General features: G+C 51.8%; 8 protein-coding genes across 9 annotated transcripts; 4 read left to right on the plus strand and 4 right to left on the minus strand.

Annotated features, from left to right (window-relative positions):
- Positions 1–797: 797 nt before the first annotated feature.
- CKM354_000432900 (uncharacterized protein) lies at positions 798–2,130 on the plus strand (the record flags this gene model as incomplete). 2 transcript variants are annotated; one of them, XM_044799564.1, is made up of 3 exons in its annotated part: positions 798–1,064; positions 1,185–1,418; positions 1,477–2,130. In XM_044799564.1, 3 exons carry the CDS (start codon positions 798–800, stop codon positions 2,128–2,130), a joined length of 1,155 nt encoding a protein of 384 aa, XP_044655499.1. The 2 variants fall into 2 exon arrangements, with proteins under 2 accessions (XP_044655499.1, XP_044655498.1); XM_044799563.1 differs by having other exon boundaries at positions 1,185–1,403.
- Positions 2,131–2,623: 493 nt separating this feature from the next.
- On the minus strand, positions 2,624–5,285 carry CKM354_000433000 (uncharacterized protein; the record flags this gene model as incomplete). Its single annotated transcript, XM_044799565.1, has 3 exons — positions 2,624–2,692; positions 2,775–5,030; positions 5,133–5,285. The coding sequence occupies 3 exons, from the start codon at positions 5,283–5,285 to the stop codon at positions 2,624–2,626; spliced, it is 2,478 nt and encodes an 825-aa protein (XP_044655500.1).
- A 783-nt stretch (positions 5,286–6,068) lies between these two features.
- Positions 6,069–7,026, minus strand: CKM354_000433100 (uncharacterized protein; the record flags this gene model as incomplete). The annotated part of the gene is made up of 2 exons (XM_044799566.1): positions 6,069–6,256; positions 6,354–7,026. The coding sequence occupies 2 exons, from the start codon at positions 7,024–7,026 to the stop codon at positions 6,069–6,071; spliced, it is 861 nt and encodes a 286-aa protein (XP_044655501.1).
- A 1,183-nt stretch (positions 7,027–8,209) lies between these two features.
- Positions 8,210–8,979, plus strand: CKM354_000433200 (uncharacterized protein; the record flags this gene model as incomplete). Its single annotated transcript, XM_044799567.1, has 2 exons — positions 8,210–8,493; positions 8,544–8,979. 2 exons carry the CDS (start codon positions 8,210–8,212, stop codon positions 8,977–8,979), a joined length of 720 nt encoding a protein of 239 aa, XP_044655502.1.
- A 346-nt stretch (positions 8,980–9,325) lies between these two features.
- Positions 9,326–11,362, plus strand: CKM354_000433300 (uncharacterized protein; the record flags this gene model as incomplete). Its single annotated transcript, XM_044799568.1, has 2 exons — positions 9,326–9,638; positions 9,693–11,362. The coding sequence occupies 2 exons, from the start codon at positions 9,326–9,328 to the stop codon at positions 11,360–11,362; spliced, it is 1,983 nt and encodes a 660-aa protein (XP_044655503.1).
- Positions 11,363–11,585: 223 nt separating this feature from the next.
- Positions 11,586–12,569, plus strand: CKM354_000433400 (acylglycerol lipase; the record flags this gene model as incomplete). Its single annotated transcript, XM_044799569.1, has 1 exon — positions 11,586–12,569. One exon carries the CDS (start codon positions 11,586–11,588, stop codon positions 12,567–12,569), a length of 984 nt encoding a protein of 327 aa, XP_044655504.1.
- A 262-nt stretch (positions 12,570–12,831) lies between these two features.
- On the minus strand, positions 12,832–13,794 carry CKM354_000433500 (uncharacterized protein; the record flags this gene model as incomplete). The annotated part of the gene is made up of 1 exon (XM_044799570.1): positions 12,832–13,794. The coding sequence occupies one exon, from the start codon at positions 13,792–13,794 to the stop codon at positions 12,832–12,834; it is 963 nt and encodes a 320-aa protein (XP_044655505.1).
- Positions 13,795–14,470: 676 nt separating this feature from the next.
- On the minus strand, positions 14,471–15,799 carry CKM354_000433600 (uncharacterized protein; the record flags this gene model as incomplete). Its single annotated transcript, XM_044799571.1, has 2 exons — positions 14,471–15,718; positions 15,767–15,799. The coding sequence occupies 2 exons, from the start codon at positions 15,797–15,799 to the stop codon at positions 14,471–14,473; spliced, it is 1,281 nt and encodes a 426-aa protein (XP_044655506.1).
- Between the last annotated feature and the right edge of the window lie 218 nt (positions 15,800–16,017).

Here is a 16,017-nt window from a genome sequence, read left to right on the forward strand (position 1 = left end):
GCGCGGGGCGAGTGCAGCAGAGTGCAGAAGAGGCTTCGGCAGGCGTGAGAGGCTAGATGGCGGCCGGGTGCACTCTGAGCTCCATTTTGCAAGAGGATCGGCAGTGAACCAAGCCGCATGCGTGTGGGTGAGTGGAAGGGGTTCGTGGTAGAAGTGAGGTACACGACCGAGGTGGCCCGATGGACAGTCTGCGCCAAGCACTCGTCAAAGGGCCTCCCATTCGTTGGACATGACATTTCCACTCTCTGCTGAGGCCGAAGACCGGCTCACGCTGCAGATCCGGAGCTGCGCAAGACGACTTTCCGTCAATGGCGCATCGTCCGCCATCAACCCTATCACGATGGGCGAGCCGGGCGAAAGTGTAATGGGCGCAGCGACAGATGCAGCGTGGTCGCCATACTGAGCAGCGATAGCAGCGGCGAGCAGCGCAGGGCAGAGTTGCAGAGTTGAGCAGTAGTAGACCATCACCTGCAGCACCTCCTGCATGCTGCGTGGATGGATCGCCCAACTCCCACCGCGACGAGAACCTCACACACCTGCCAGCTATCTTGACGACGATTCCCGCCCGCTCCTTCGCTTATCCATTATTACTGACATCCTCGCTACCGTCCCGTTTCACGTCGTTGTCGACGTCGTGTCGTTGGCGGTGGTGGTGCTACTATTGCTGGATATTGCTAACCGACCCTCCATCCTCTCTGCCTCTCTCCACCCTTCCTCCTGCCCGTCGACCCCTGCCACCGCTCCTGCGACTGCGCTCTCCCTTCGTCCATGCGGGCCTTGGAGCCGATATCCGCGCGATGGATTCCGGCTTTGCGACTGCCACTGCAACCGATACGCGAGCCTGGCTGTGGGTAGCCAGCTTCCTCTCGCTCATCTACAGTCTGCTCTGTCTGGCCGCCCGCTTCACTGGAAAATGGGACTTGCTCTGGTGGGATGATCTGATCCTCAGCGGCGGCTACTTGTCCGCCATTGTACATTGGGGTTTCTTATTCCAAGCATTTACAAGTGGAGTGGGTGTAGCCTCCATTGCCATCTCACGCGATCAGCTCAATGTCGCTGCAAAGGTATGCGATTTGCGATCTTGAAACAGCGTCATTCTTCACCATGTGTGGGGAATCATGCAGAAAAGAACCAAGAATCGCTGCGGTGATCATGCGAGCTTTCGCTAACGTGTGGATACACAGATGTATTTCGGGTCGCGCATACCAGGATTCGTTGCCCACTGCCTCGCGAAGCTCTCCATCCTCGTCTTCACCCGCCGAATCTTCGCTGGCGATATCTACAAGGAGAGTGTCTTCTTTGGCGTTTCCTACGCCGCGACAATCATATATGGAGTCCTCGGAGTACTCCTCAGTTCTGCAGGATGTCGTCCAGCAGACAGCTTGACCCCAAGCGTGAATGCGGTTTGTGACTTCAATGTATGCCCATACCCATATCGATCGAATCTAAAATCAATCACTAACCCCAACCCAACAGACCGCCCGCTGGACCATCATAACCGCCTTCGACGGCCTAACCGAACTCATCATCCTCGCCATGCCCGTCTGGTTCATCAGCAAAAACCAACTCAAAGCCAGCAAAAAGCGCATCGTCATCTTCGTCTACATGTTCCGCCTCATCGTCATAGGCTTCAGCATCGCCACAACCTCCACCTACTTCGACTTCCTCAAAACCAACTCCAACGACCCCATCGACATCGCCCCCACAATCGCCTGGCAAGAAGTCTCCCTCGGCTTCAGCCTCATCTCCGCCTCTTTCCCTTGCCTCCGCTCTTTCCTCTGGGCTTTCATGTCGAGAGGTTTGATGACAATGTACGGCAACACCACGGCTTCAGCATCCGAATCCAGATCGCAAAATCAGAGTGTGCAATTACGGTCGATGAATAAATCTTATGCGTCGCAGGCGGATCGCGATACGAATGGCGCGCCTGGTGGGGGGCCGAGGTTACGTCCTGAGAGGGCGTTGGAGTATAGTGTACATGTGCGAGGAGATGCGCCGACGAGTTCTTTGACACAGGCGAGTCGGAAGAAGAGTCAGATTGATCCTTATGGGAGTCGGAAGAGGAGTGATGATTCGGATCAGATGATTATTCATCATGAGACGAGTTATCGCGTGGAGAGTTCGTATTGATCTCGACGCGATTGTAAATGAAAAGAAATGTTGGAATAGAAAGATTGCTCGGCAACGATGGAGGTTGTTTGACGCTGTTGCTGTTGTAGATGTTGTTGTGTATTAAAAGAGGAAGAAATACAGAAGAGGAGGATGAACCAGAAGAGAAGGACAGAACGGAACTGACTGTGACTACTAACCACCAGCTGGGTTTTGATCAAAAAAGATTTATGTACCATTACGACTCTTTGAAAATGTACACGATTGATGGGCAGGAGGGCTGAGAGAGTGAGCGATATGATGACTTTGTAGTTTTTGAGATACCCGGCAAAAGGATTTTATTTGGAAAAGTTCAAGGAATTTTTCGTTGCATTACTGCTACTGTCGTCTGATTGTATACTTGAACCTGTCGGACTTTCGCAGTCACAAATTATAGCATATCTCTACTTGATTCATTGTCATTCTCCTCCTCCTCCTCCTCCTCCTCCTCCCTCCCATCACCGTCATGTTTATTTCATCTCAACGCCTCGTCCCTCTTCACAGCAATGAACGTCAAAGACCACAATTGGCGGATATTACTCTCCTGAAATCGAAACTTTAGCGAATCGCCCCAGAAACATGAGAGAGAACAAAACTGATGAGAAAAAGAAGAAGAAAGGACTCACAGTAGGATTCTGCCCAGCAGGAGGCGGCAAAGCCCCCAGCGGCTCAAACACAAATTCTCCGTCTCTGATGACCCAACTCCAAACTTCAGAGTTTAGATATTGTTCGTTCGCTTCAATGTTATCCCAGAGATCATTGTATGCTCCTTTGATATTCGCGTAGACTGCTTCGTTGGAACAGAACTCTGGGATAGTTTCGTTGTTGGAGGAGGGGCTGCAACGACCTAGTTGTCTTTGAAACCCGGCTGCCATCATGGCGAGTTGCCAGGACCAGATTACGGTGCCGTGGTATGCGTTGTTTGTGAAATTTGCGGCGTAGACTGGGTCGCCGCCGTAGGCTGGGTTTGCGACTACGAGGGAGACGGGTGTTAGGAGGCCGACGGGGAAGGGCGTGCGGATGTTGGTTGCGGATTGGTTGAGGAAGGAGGTGAGTTGGGTTTGGTTTGTGGTGTTGGTTAGGAAGTGGCGGAAACAGTCGTCGGTGTTCATTACTTTGACGAGGGGTTGGTTGTTGTTTCCTTCGAGGGCGAGGCCGTGATAGACGACGTCGGAGGTTATGAGGTTGGATTGAGAAGGGAAGCCGTAGCCTGATGATTCGGTGTAAGAGTCGACGAGTTGGCGGGCTTCGGAGGCTGGGACGACTACTTCGAAGAATTGGAGGGTGTTGTCCTCCCAGACTTGAGCGTATTGTGCTGCGAGTTCAGCCCAGTCGGGGTATTCTTGGAACCAGCCTGCAGCTGAAAGAGCGGAGATGGATCTCAGCGCAGCTGGCACGAGAGCAGTGTTCACGTCGTATGGGATGCGACCTCCACCAATACCGTACGTGCTGTCTCGCCATTGACCAACAACTTCATCTTCTTCCAGGTGGATCAGGTTCTCCTGCGTCTGGCCGCCTTCTTGAGCAAATGCTGCAGTCTTCTCCATGACCGCCCTAGCATTGATGAGTGCAAGCTCGCCATATGTTAATCCAGCATTTCCAAAGTCTAGTGTTGATTCAGTGCTCAGGAATCCTTGAGTTCGCCCTCGACCAATATCGGTGTTGAGGAAGTAGTTCTCCATGAGTGGTGTCAAAAAGTAATCAGTATCGACCATCAGGTATGTGCACCCAGGCGCAGTGCTAGTTTCATTTCTTTGAATGTTGAGATATGTAGCATAGTCGCCAATTGTCTCTTCGTGGCAGACAACTCCAGAAGTACGATTGAGTCGTTCCAGAACAGCGCCAATAACAGCTTCGATGGCACCGCCTTCACCTTCCGATAAGATGTCTTGCATCAGCAGGGTCGCAATCATACTATCGCGGCCAAAATACGTTAAGAACCTCCATGCTCCAGCTAGTAGCTTTTGAGAGTATGACAAGAAGGTCAAAGAAGTGACGCGGGCGGCCTCTTCCTGGATCAAGCTCTGAGACTGCTCGTTCAGAACTTCACTTCCATCAAGCTGCTGAAGCTGAGGATAATCGAACTTGGCAACGAAAGCGTAGCCTCCTGCTGGCATTTCAAGCGTGCCATTGTTGATGGTAATCTCTCCGACTCCAGGAAGTGGCGTGAAAGACATGGAAGTGGTCGTTACGTTATCAAGCCAAAGCCTGGAAATCTCGACACCACCATCTTCGATCTGGTTGTACTCGATTGCATCTTGAATGATCGGATACAGAAGTGAAGGCCCTTCTGTGAAGTCTCGAATGTTGCGGATACTGCCTAGAATCGCCACAGAAAGCGTTGCGGAAGTGTTCAAGTTGAATACCGCCCTCACACCGACCATGGGTAAGTCAGACAACGAGTCTTGAGCAGGCTGCTCGTAAACTCCCTGGAGATACTCGAAACCTGCTGCACTATCGACTCCAGAGAGTCCAATAGATAGAGATCCATTGACACGTCCGTCAGCAGGACGGAAGAAAGCCACAGCACCAGAGTTGCCCGCGGGCCATGCAACAAGAAGTCTGGGTCCAATGACAGTGAGATTCGACGTGTCGAGTGGGCTTGTGACGACAACCTGCGTGGCTGAATGGCAATCAGAGTAGAAGTAATTCTCATATGGCGGATCACTCAGCTGCTGAGTTGTAGGTGGCTTCGTGCAAGCATCTTCATCGTCTCCTCCCGAGCCGGGATTTGTTCCAGGTTCTGAACCACCAGTAGGAGGATAGACCAGCTTGCCTTCGCTGCAAGAGTAATTCTCAGGAAGATAGCAGTCTGGTCCACATCGCAGTGTGGGCTCACCGTTGAGGATCGGACACAGGAAGTCGCCATCGTAGCACGTATACTATGACATGCTCGTCAGTTCTGAGTCCTTTTGACAACTTGGCGATCCCGCAAGCTCCACGGCCTGCAAATCAACCACATGATGCAGCACAGGCGATGATACCTTCGATGCATAGTAATACGCCTCCCCACAAGATAATAGCTCCGCAGCCGTATCTCCAGAACCAGTTTCTGCCGGCGCCGCCGAAACGCATCGCAATGCATTCGTTGCAAGCAAGAACAGCGCAAAGGCCGAACTAGAAGTATGCCTCTCCATAGTGGCCTGATGTCCCACCGTCGCGGCCACGTCGGTGTGCCGTGTCCCAAGCCGCTATGCAGCCTTTGACACAGTTTTGACCAGTGAGCAGGAGAGTTGAGTCGCTGGTGTGGCGTCTTCGAATATCTTCCAGAACAGTCGTAGAACCCAGCAGTCCGTGAGTAGAGATGAATCAAAGAGACCTAACTCTCCGTCCCACCTGTGTGAACGACAGAGAGACACTGCACAGCGTGACGTCTGATTTATCCTATTAGGCACGAGAGGAGTCAAGAACCATTGATTGTTCGTTCCCGTCCATCCCGCAGAGAAACGACGTGTGCCCAGAGAAGCGAACAACCTTGCATTGCACGCATTCGCTTCTGGAAGCAAGAACGGTGCTAGCGGCGACCGCATCTTGCTAGACGCGGAGAAGAGAGTTCGTCGTCAGGATCGCTGATGCATCGGATCGCGTGGCTGGGGAAGTGGAACTGGCGGACTGGCAAAGAGGAGAACTCATGGGGAGCTTGTGGAGCTGCGAAGAAGGAACAGGAAGGTGCAAATGCCTTGTTTCTTGCGGGAGGAGCCTTGCTTGGCATGAGCCGTCTTTCATCATGCCTGTTGGAGTGTTATACGAATCTGTGAGCTGTGACTATTCAACGATTGAAGTGTCGTTGAGACAAGGCATTCGCATACACAAATGTTGTGCATATTTCTTCGGCTGCAGATCAAAGTCATATTCACTCTTTGCGAAAGCACATTGAGAACACTTCATTTCATTACGCATATAAACAGATCGTAAGGCTGCTACTTCGTCTTCCTCGACGAACCTTCTGCAGCAATCTCAAGCCCTTCTAGAAGCTCGGCGCCAAAGACATACATCATGTAACTTGGTCCGATCAGCCAGGCTCCGTTGGGGATGATCCACATGAGAATCAAAGTCCCCCAGTCATTGTGTCCAATGTTCGAGAATTCGTTGAAATATTCGAGGACCCCTGCAAAAGCATACATGTTAGCTTCATGTACAAGATAAATAAATGAGGCGTGCTGCCCGAATCGGTAGCAACGAAGGAAAGAAAGACGAAGACTCACAATACATGACCGTCTTGAAGAACGTCAAACTGGCCACACTGAATCCCAACACCACCGCCTTCCCAGCCAACTTCCCATCCAATACTCTCCTCTCCACCAATCCCTCCAAAAAGCCTCCAGCACCAGCAGCCTTCTCCAACTCCCTCACCTCCCTCTTCCCAGGTGCACCTCGTCCCTCACCCCCATCTCTCACACCAAATGTGAAAACCCAATATAAGTACACCGCATATCCAATTGTCTCAAAAACATTGAACCACGTCTGCGTCGCCGTCCAACCATTCTTTTGCGCGAGTGCCGGGAACCCGTAGACGTAGTCGATTTCGGCGTAGAGCGCGTAGGGTTTCCAGAAGGGGCTGTGGAGGTAGCCGCCTGGCATGCTATGGGGGCGGAGAAGAACGTAGCCGGCGTCCCAGATTACGAGGGGAAGAGAGATGGCGAGCCAGAGGAGGGTGAGGTTTGAGGGCGTGTGGGACCATGATCCTGAGGATGTGGAGGAGCGGGTGGTGCGAGAGGAGGAGGATGTTGGCGCGGGAGATTTGGTTGCTCGAGAGCGGGTTGTAGGAGAAGCGGGCGGTGTTGGCGATGCGGTCGTTGTGCGCGTTGCGGAGGAGCGAGTTACGGGCTTTGAGGGAGTACCATCGTCGGTCGATTCTCCGCTGCGTGTTGTCACCATTTTGGGCGATGCCTTGCTTTTATTCTACTGCGATGCTGTAGCTGGTGAGGTATGTCTTCTGAGCTCACACGCGCTGGTGCGCAATCTGCAAAGAAAGAGAAGTGGAGCAAGACGGTATAGAAATGCGCGGTGACCGGGAGATGATGTGAGGAGGGGAAAAGGATGTCAGCAAGCATTGCGAACGCGCGACCCAACCTCGTGAATTTCTACTCTTCATTAGCGCCGAATCCAATCACGACGCTCCACGACATGGCTTCAGGCGATGTCAAAGGTTGTGATGGACTTTCTTTTTCCGCTTGACGATCAGACGACGGCAGGAAAGTCGGTGGCTGGCGAGAGATGTTGTTGCGCGATTCGTGCGAGACCCACATCTGGACATTCTGGACGACTGCACCTTGCCGGCTATCTCAAGTCACGGCGAAAAGAGCTTCTGGTACTCCTATCACCACATCTATATCATATTGGAGTCTACTCAAGCTTGGGATGCGGTTTGTGGTGCGGCCGCTCCCCAGTTAGTCCTGTTGCGCGCGATATACTGCCGGTCGACATTGAGAAGTGCCGCATCGAACCGCCCATCCTCTTCTCCGACCTTGCATCGGATGGCGAGCGCGCCAGCGGTTTGGTGGCATATCTAAAGGCGGAGCTGAAACATGAGCAGCGCGATTGAGCTGAACTCCATGTCACTTCGGACGATAAAGGGGATTAGTGAGAGGCATGCTGATGAACAGCTTTGACACATTCACCACACGGCCATACTCTGCCTGTGATGGCACTAACGAGATGTCCAAGCCAGCCACCCGGCAGCTCCGAAGTCTTAGAGCACGACGGCTACATTATGTGTGCCACGATTTTGCTGCACAATCGCAGACGCGCTCCAATGACGCTCGGCGGGCGCCCTCGCGAGCTTTAGCTGCAGCGTCTAGACCACTTCCATCGTGATAGTAACCAGATACAGCCCTAGGTGAGCCAAGGCTTGCATGACAACGACTGCGTTGAACAGCCATAGCGGTGGTCACACACGCGTCTGGTACTAATATGCCATGCGAGTGGCGTTCACGACTCTGTCAGCTCCAAGCGGAGCTTGCAGCAGCTTCGAGCTATATGACATCCAGTCGCAAACAATTCAGGACGCTGATCTTCCTCAACTGTATTCTTCTTCAACACCCTGCAGAGCTCGATCGCCATGGGTGCAGCACTTTCCAACGTAATCAAGTCAATTGACAGCACGCATGACTCCGGGCAGCAAGCAATAGAATCATTGAGCGCATTTCGTGCACTGGGCGAGAGCCGAAACGATGCTGTCTGGGCCAAAGCTACTACAGAAACAGCTGGTGACCATGCACCTATGCTCAAAATGTTGATGAGGTCACAATCCATTGTTGCGGATGCATCGCCGAACAACGACCAGATCGTCTCCGGCATCAAGCGCGTCGCAGGCAACATGATCAAGGGTCAGATCCTGGATGGGTATGTAGGGACTTCGTCGTACTTTCTGGACCATCTGCTGATCGTGTCAGACTCACCGATATCATTGCCAATGCACTCTCCAACGCACTCAATGACTCCGCTGAAGTCTCATCGAAGCACACTTACGCGCTCATCGCCACCAGCTCGGGTGCTTTGCTACGCGTTGATATTGATATCCACTCCTATAACTTAAGATCAAAGGGGCTACAACAATATGCGAAGAACATGGTGGCGATTACTTCGATCATTTCTACCATCGATATGACGTCTTTGACGCTTGCGGACCTGAAAAGTATTGTGTTAACGACGTACAGCAGCTCTACTGAAGAGCGGCAAAAGGCGATCTTTGAAATGGCCAAAGCGGCTTGGGAGAATGATCTCAAGTTCAACGGCGGCGGGGATTTGAATGATGAAGGACGCGACAAATTTCGGGCCCTAATCAGGCCTAGCGAGTATGAGAAGCAGGCCGCAAGGCCCACTGCATGAAGGTACTACAGTATATGCAGTGCAACGAAGCGTCGGAAACATTCTGAAACGACGCCCCGCAGCGTGAAGATCAAAGCGATGATGCTGTTCGTTAACATTCTGCTCCACGATGGCAGCACAAACTTCAAAGATTAGGGCACACTTTTGCACATAAGTCACAGAGCGACGACGACCAAAAGGCCAATTGCTCCGCGCACGCATTCGATACAGTCATCAAGTCCAGCTGACCTCAAAGCTGGGCGCAGCAGTAGAGGCTGCAGGAGCGTGCGTTGCACTGCCCGCTTCCACACAAGGTTATATTTCGCTCCGTGGGCTTCGACTTCTACAATTCACCACCACCTTCAAGATGTCGACCAAGCCGAAGACTACTCTATGCGAGAAATGCCAGCAGCCGTTCCGTGGCGAAAAGGTTCCGGCATCGGGATCTCGGTTCGAGCATCATAGCACTTGGCAAGGATTAAGAGAGGCAGCGAGGGGCGGGTGCTACATATGCTCATTTTACATTCGAAATGGAGAACAGCGACTGATGTCCCGAGAGGGACAATCTGATGGGAAAAGCAGCCTGAAACTCTGCGTAGTCCGTGTGCACGAGACCCTAGGGTACCTTGCTTTGCAGTTGGGCGATCTGAGGATGCTATTTCATGCCTATCAATGCAATGGTAACTAGTGACTAAGCAAGAGGCCGTGTTGAGACTCTAACTGACAGAGGTTAGACCGCATTGCAAGAGCCATGGGAGACTGGGATCCTCCCGTGCAGTACAGTCGTCAACGACTGAACTCGTTGCTAACGCCATGGCTTCGAAAATGTAAAGTACAGCATGATTCATGTGCCTCGCACGCCCGCCCATACATCCCCACCCGCTTACTGCTGTTGGAACCGGACAGCTCGAGGCCTTTCGTCCGGCTGATTGCAACTGCTGATTTGCAGAGCACTTCCAACCTCGTATACTGCACAGTTTCGCACCGTTGGGGTCATGCCGAATTACCTAAGCTTGAATCGACCACCATTGCTAGACTCAAATCCGGCATCGCGACCACTGACTTGCCCCAGAGCTACCAAGAGGCTATTGCCATCGCAGAGTCTATGAACATCAGTTATGTGTGGATCGATTCGCTTTGTATCGAGCAAGATTCCATTCTGGACTGGCGCCGGGAAGCGGGAGCGATGTATAACATATATCGTGGCGCTGAATTAAACATCGCTCTGTCCGGTGCTTCACGGGATTTACAGACCAGCTTGAGCAACCGTGATACTTCACTGATACGAGCAGCATCCGTTCGAGTTTCGTGGGACTATGTGAATTCTGGCGAAATGGACAATCCTGTGCAACTGAACTGGATCATCGTTAGGGACAATCTAGGCTGGGAAGATGTCAAAGATAACCCCCTCATGAGAAGGGCTTGGGTCCTCCAGGAAATCCACTTAGCTACCAGGATTCTCTTCTTAGGCGCCGAGCAGATCCACTATCATTGCAGATGCATGTCATTTTGCGAAACATTTCCGGGCGACCTGCCTGTGAATGTCGAACGGCGTCTGGTACCCAGATTGGTGCCTCGCGCCGGGCCTACACACTGGCGCAATCTTGTCAAAACTTATTCGGCGTGCAAGCTTACAAATCGCAATGACAGGACTATGGCCATTGCAGGCATAGCACGCTGGTATGCTGAGCAACTCAATGAAGAATACGTGGCAGGATTCTGGCGATCTCAATTGCCCGCATGCCTCTTGTGGAACGTGGACCAGTATGGTAGCACTAAAAGAGCATCACAGTACCGCGCCCCAACTTGGTCGTGGCTTTCGATTGATGGGCGTGTGACAGCATATAACGACTTTCCCGCTGTTACCCTATGCGACTGCATTTCGGTGCATATCGATCTAGTTGACGCCCAGAATCCGTATGGCCAAATCGCCAACGGAGAGATCGTGTTACATGGTCATCTGGCGCCGTTTAGACTTTGGGGTGAGGGGGCGAATGCAATGATGGCTACCACCGATCGCAAGATTGGCAAAGTCGTCGCTCTCGCCGCACGTTTATCGAGGGATGTCCATCGCCCAGGACTCGGCATGGATTTCAACGACGTTCCACTGAAGTCTGATGGCTCTGTAGACTCGTCATTCAAAGTCGGAGTTACAGTAGGATGGGGCGGAGCGCACCGCCACGACGAGGTGACCATCTCTAGATATGTAAGAGTATATGCTCTTCCCGTGTACCGACGCCTCAACGATCATCTAGCGGTTCGCTCCAATTCCTTCGGGCTTCTACTGCAGGAGTCGAAAGACCGTGTTGGCAGTTTCACCAGAATCGGTAATTATCAGACCAATACTAAGGATCAGGAGCATCTCTTCAATGCTAGCGAGCGCCGGCATGTTCGAATTATTTGAGTTTGGGTTCCTTCTGAGATGCTGTCTAGATTCATACATTAGCATTGAAATGGAGTTCTATTCCGCGTGAGAATCGCTCGACCGTTACTATAATTCTACCCTGATGGAATTCACGTTGCATGTGAAAGCCCCACATTGGCCGAGGATGCGAAGTCGCGTCTCACACCACTCTACTTCCACGCACCTACCTTCTCACTTCTCTCCTCGCATTAACACCTCCACCATGTCCACTGCCACACATCCCGACGTAACCGCCACCGAAGGCACATTCCTCACCTCCGACAACATCTCCCTTTACACCCGCACCTGGTCTTCCACCACCACCCCTCTCAAAGCCCGTCTCATCTTCCTCCACGGCTTCAGCGACCACTGCAATTTCTACGGCGACTTCTTCCCAAGCCTCGCCCTCCAAGGCATAAAAGTCTACGCCTACGACCAACGCGGCTGGGGTCAAAACGTCGCATCCTCGCCCTCCGAAAGAGGCAACACAGGAAACACCGACCGCATCCTCTCCGATCTCGAATCATTCATTCAACATGTCCTTTCCATATCTTCCGAATCCGATATCCCACTCTTCCTGATGGGCCACAGCATGGGCGGCGGCGAAGTCCTCTACTACGCCTCTTCCCGCGGGCCCGGCTGGGGAGCACCAGAAACAAAAGCTCGGATTCGAGGCTATTTATGTGAAGCGCCTTTCATCGCATTACATCCTGCTGCAAAACCATGGAAAGTCACAGAAGTAGTAGGGAAATGGGTTAGCAAATTGCTGCCTAGGAAGCAAATGGTCCAAGAACTGGATGCGACAAAGATGTGTCGCGATCCGGAGGTTGTGAAAGAGTGGGTTGCGGACGAGTTGAATCATGATACGGGGACTTTGGAGTGTTTGGCTGCTATGTTGGAGAGGGCGAGGTTGTTGGAGGAGGCGAAGGAGGTTCACTTGAAGGAGGGACAGGGAGAGGGTGGGAAGACGAGGTTGTGGGTGGGGTTTGGGACGGGGGATCAGGTTTTGAGTTTTGAGGCTTGTGAGAAGTGGTTCAAGGGATTGAAGGATGTGGAGGATAAGGAGTTGAGGGTTTATGAGGGGTGGTATCATAAATTGCATGCGGAGCCTGGGGACGATAAGAAGACTTATGCGAAGGATGTAAGCCAGTGGATTTTGGAGAGATCAGGGCCAGTAGACACATTGGGTGTGAAAGCACGGTTGTGATTTTAAAGATGAAGAGGCCTCTCTCAATGATTGATGAAGTTACGAAAAGTAAATTGTGAATATACCATACTAAATCTACGATGAATGTGTCTGCAATGAACAGCTCAAGGTTTTTGAAGTATTGTCCAATTTGAATCGCACGGATGCAGCGATTGAAGGCAAAGAAAGAAGTAGTAGTACGTCGTTATCCGTTTCTGTTGCTAATCTTCTGCTCTACATTTCACTTCATGCACCCAGTCACTGCATTAGCTTCATCGATACCTCAAATCTCAAACTTCGTCTTCCCAACCCACTCCTCCAACCCAACCTTCTTCGTCCCCTTCACCAACCACTCATCACTCCTCTCCTGCTCCTTCTCCTGTCCCTTCCCAAAATAACTCCATCTCCCAATCAAATCCATCATCTCCCCCAACTCCTTCTTCACCGCATCCGGCAAAAACCCCTCAAACACCTCCATCGGCAACGGCACAAAATCGACTTCTTTTCCAACACTCTTACTCACAGCCGCCACGAATTCCTTCGGAGTCGTCCATGTGCTTACACCATTCACGCTGACTCCATCGGCGGATTCTCCGCCTTCGAAGAGTCCCATGACGTATTTTCCTGTATCCGCGTTGACGTCGATCATCGGCCACGCGATGTTTTCATCTGGAAAAGGGAGGGCAATGGTGGGTTTATTGTTATTTTGAGGGTTGGGTCGGATTTGTTTGTGAGCTTCTTGGAGGAACATGGCGGGCATGAAATATGAGGCGATCATTCCGGTGGATTTTTTGTTCTCCTCAATATACTCCTTCACAATCGCCTTCGAATCGAAATGTTCCACATGCTTGAGTTCTCCGTTCGTTAGTTTTTCGGCGTGGGGAAGGGCAGAGAAAACGAGGTGTTTGATGTTGGAGGATTGGGCTGCGGAGAAAATGGCTTTGCCTTGGGTTATTTCTTTTTCTTTGGACATGAGAGACCAGAAATCGGTTATGCCGTAGACCCCGTAGGCGTCTTTGAGGGCGGATTCAAGGGAGGCGGGGTCGTTGAGGTCGGCGGAGACCATTTCTACGCCTTTGGAGGTGAGGGATTGGGCTTTGGGGCTGCTAGTTGAGCGGGTTATGCCGCGGAGGGAGTATTTGGAGGAAAGGTCTTGAGTAGAAAGCACAAGGTCGATGACGGAGCCGCCTTGGTTTCCTGTTGCGCCGAAGATGACGAGGAGTTTCTTGTCTGAGGTCGAAGACATTGTGCTGGTTGTTGAGATGTTGTGGTTGCGGTTATTGTTCTTCTTGGTTATGGTTGGGATCTTGATATGTTATTGTCTGGCTAGCTTAGTTGAATCTTGTTGTTTCTGTGCTGAGGATGAGTCCAGGTATGAGCGCAAAGTCCATACTTATATTCATCCCATCTTGTAGCCATTCCCGTGTAGCCCCAAACTGCAAGCTAGCTCATCAATCTCGGTTCCCTAGAGCTATGCTCGGCCTGCTGAGCTTCCTCCGGCTTAGACAAGCAACAGCTCCCTCTGGAGATGGAGCTCCTGCGAGCTAAGCTGCAAGCCACAAGCGCTTCCTTTTCGTCAACACACCCAGAACACCACTTAGACCTTCGCCCGCACTTCCAATGCAGGTACAACACAGAGAGTTCGTCGGTCTTCGGCTTTGGAACTCCTGCAAGCTGCTGACACAACACATCTTGGCCAGTAGTGTGACGATCGGTGGCCGTCGGCTGGTGACGATCGTCCGTCTCGAAGGATTTCTGTGGCGTCGTCTTGGCCATTTAGTAAGGTTATGTAATCCCACTCTAAGCGAAACGCCTCTCGGGCATTTCTTGTCGCGCGGCTGAAAAATCCCTTTGTCAGTGTGGCTTTCTCCTCTCGTCAAGTTTCACAAGCTCCGGCCCGGACATACTGCATCAACAAATCCTCACAAATTCATCAACCCAACCAGCCTCTTGGCAATATCAACCGCGAATCTTTCGTCGTTGATAGCTCTTTCGTCCTCCACAACTTCCACTCCACTTCCCTTCAACCCCGCTCTCACAGCGCCAAAAATCGCCTTATCAGCTTCCTCATCGTAGAAAGGTCCTCCAGGCGTAGCAATCATACTCACACCACCCAACGGCAACACAACCTTAACATTCTCCTTCTTCTTCGCAAAACCCTTCACCTTCTCCACAATAAACTCCCCAATAGCTCTACACTCTTCCACACTCGTCCTCATCAACGTCACAGTCGGATTATGCTCATACAATAACCTATCCGCATACCTCTCGGGAACAGTAGCTTTAGGTCCAAAATTCACCATATCCGTCGCTCCTAAAGAAATAACATACGGAATCCCAGCTTGCAGAGCTGCTTCGAGACGATGAGGTCCTGCACTCATTACACCTCCGGCTAAGTGATCGCAGATTTCTGTTGTGGTGATGTCGAGAACTGCGTCGAGGTCTCCTTGCTCGATTAGGCGCTCCATGGCTTTTCCGCCGTGGCCGGTGCAGTGGAAGACGAAGCATTCGATTTGATGGGAGGATTCGAGGTAGGAGCGGATTTTATCGACGCAGGGGGTTGTTACGCCGAACATGGTGAGGCCGATGCGGAGTTTACGATTTTGGGAGTCTGTTGTTGGTGTGGAGTATGGAGGGAGGGATTTTTGGTATGCTAATGCCATGCCGTAGATTGAACCGGCGGCGTTGGAGAGGATGCGTTTGAGGAGGGAGTTTGTGCCTGCGATGTCGACGACGGAGTAGGTGAGAGTTATATCGCTTTCGCCGACGATGGGACCTGTGTCGCCTGATGCTGCGGTGCTGACGATGAGTTTGGGGAACCCGATTGGGATGTTTTCGCGCATGACGCCTGCTGCGAGAGATGTCCCGCCTGTGCCTCCGGCGCTGACGATACCGTGGATGGCTTGCTTGGGATTGTCGAGGCCTTGTTCATATGCTTCGCGAAGCCAGTTGGATGCACATGTGATCATGTATTTGATCACTTCTCCTCTGGACAAGCTTGCTACATCTTGATTTTCGGCGGGCTGGTACTTTGTCGTCAAAGTATCTTGTGTAATGGTGATAGCTTCATGTTTGGTAGGTGATCGTCCGACATCGACAAATGTTATCTTCGTCGAACTGCCTTGCTCGAGAATCTGCGAACGCAAAAATAACAGCTCTTCGAGTTTTGTCTATGAGCAATGTCAGTATCCATAGAGCTTGGGGACAAGCATCCGTACATCGCAAGTTCCCAGTAAGACTATGTGAGGCATCTTGTGGTTCTTGAACTTTGCGACGAGTAAGATATTCGCAGTGAGCCGACTCTCACCTCGGACTTGTCAATTTCCAACTCTCGTCCAATAGTGCTCGCTCTTGCTTGTTTGTGTTCTCCTGCTCGAGCGAAAGTGCGGAGGAGGCAACCAGGAACTTGAAGCTGAGCCACCTGCACCTTGAAGCATTGCGTCACAGTGCTTCACTGCTCGAGCTTCAA

The sequence above is a fragment of the Cercospora kikuchii genome (assembly GCF_019650295.1).
Source record: "Cercospora kikuchii DNA, contig_00002, whole genome shotgun sequence".
Lineage (NCBI taxonomy): Eukaryota > Fungi > Ascomycota > Dothideomycetes > Mycosphaerellales > Mycosphaerellaceae > Cercospora > Cercospora kikuchii.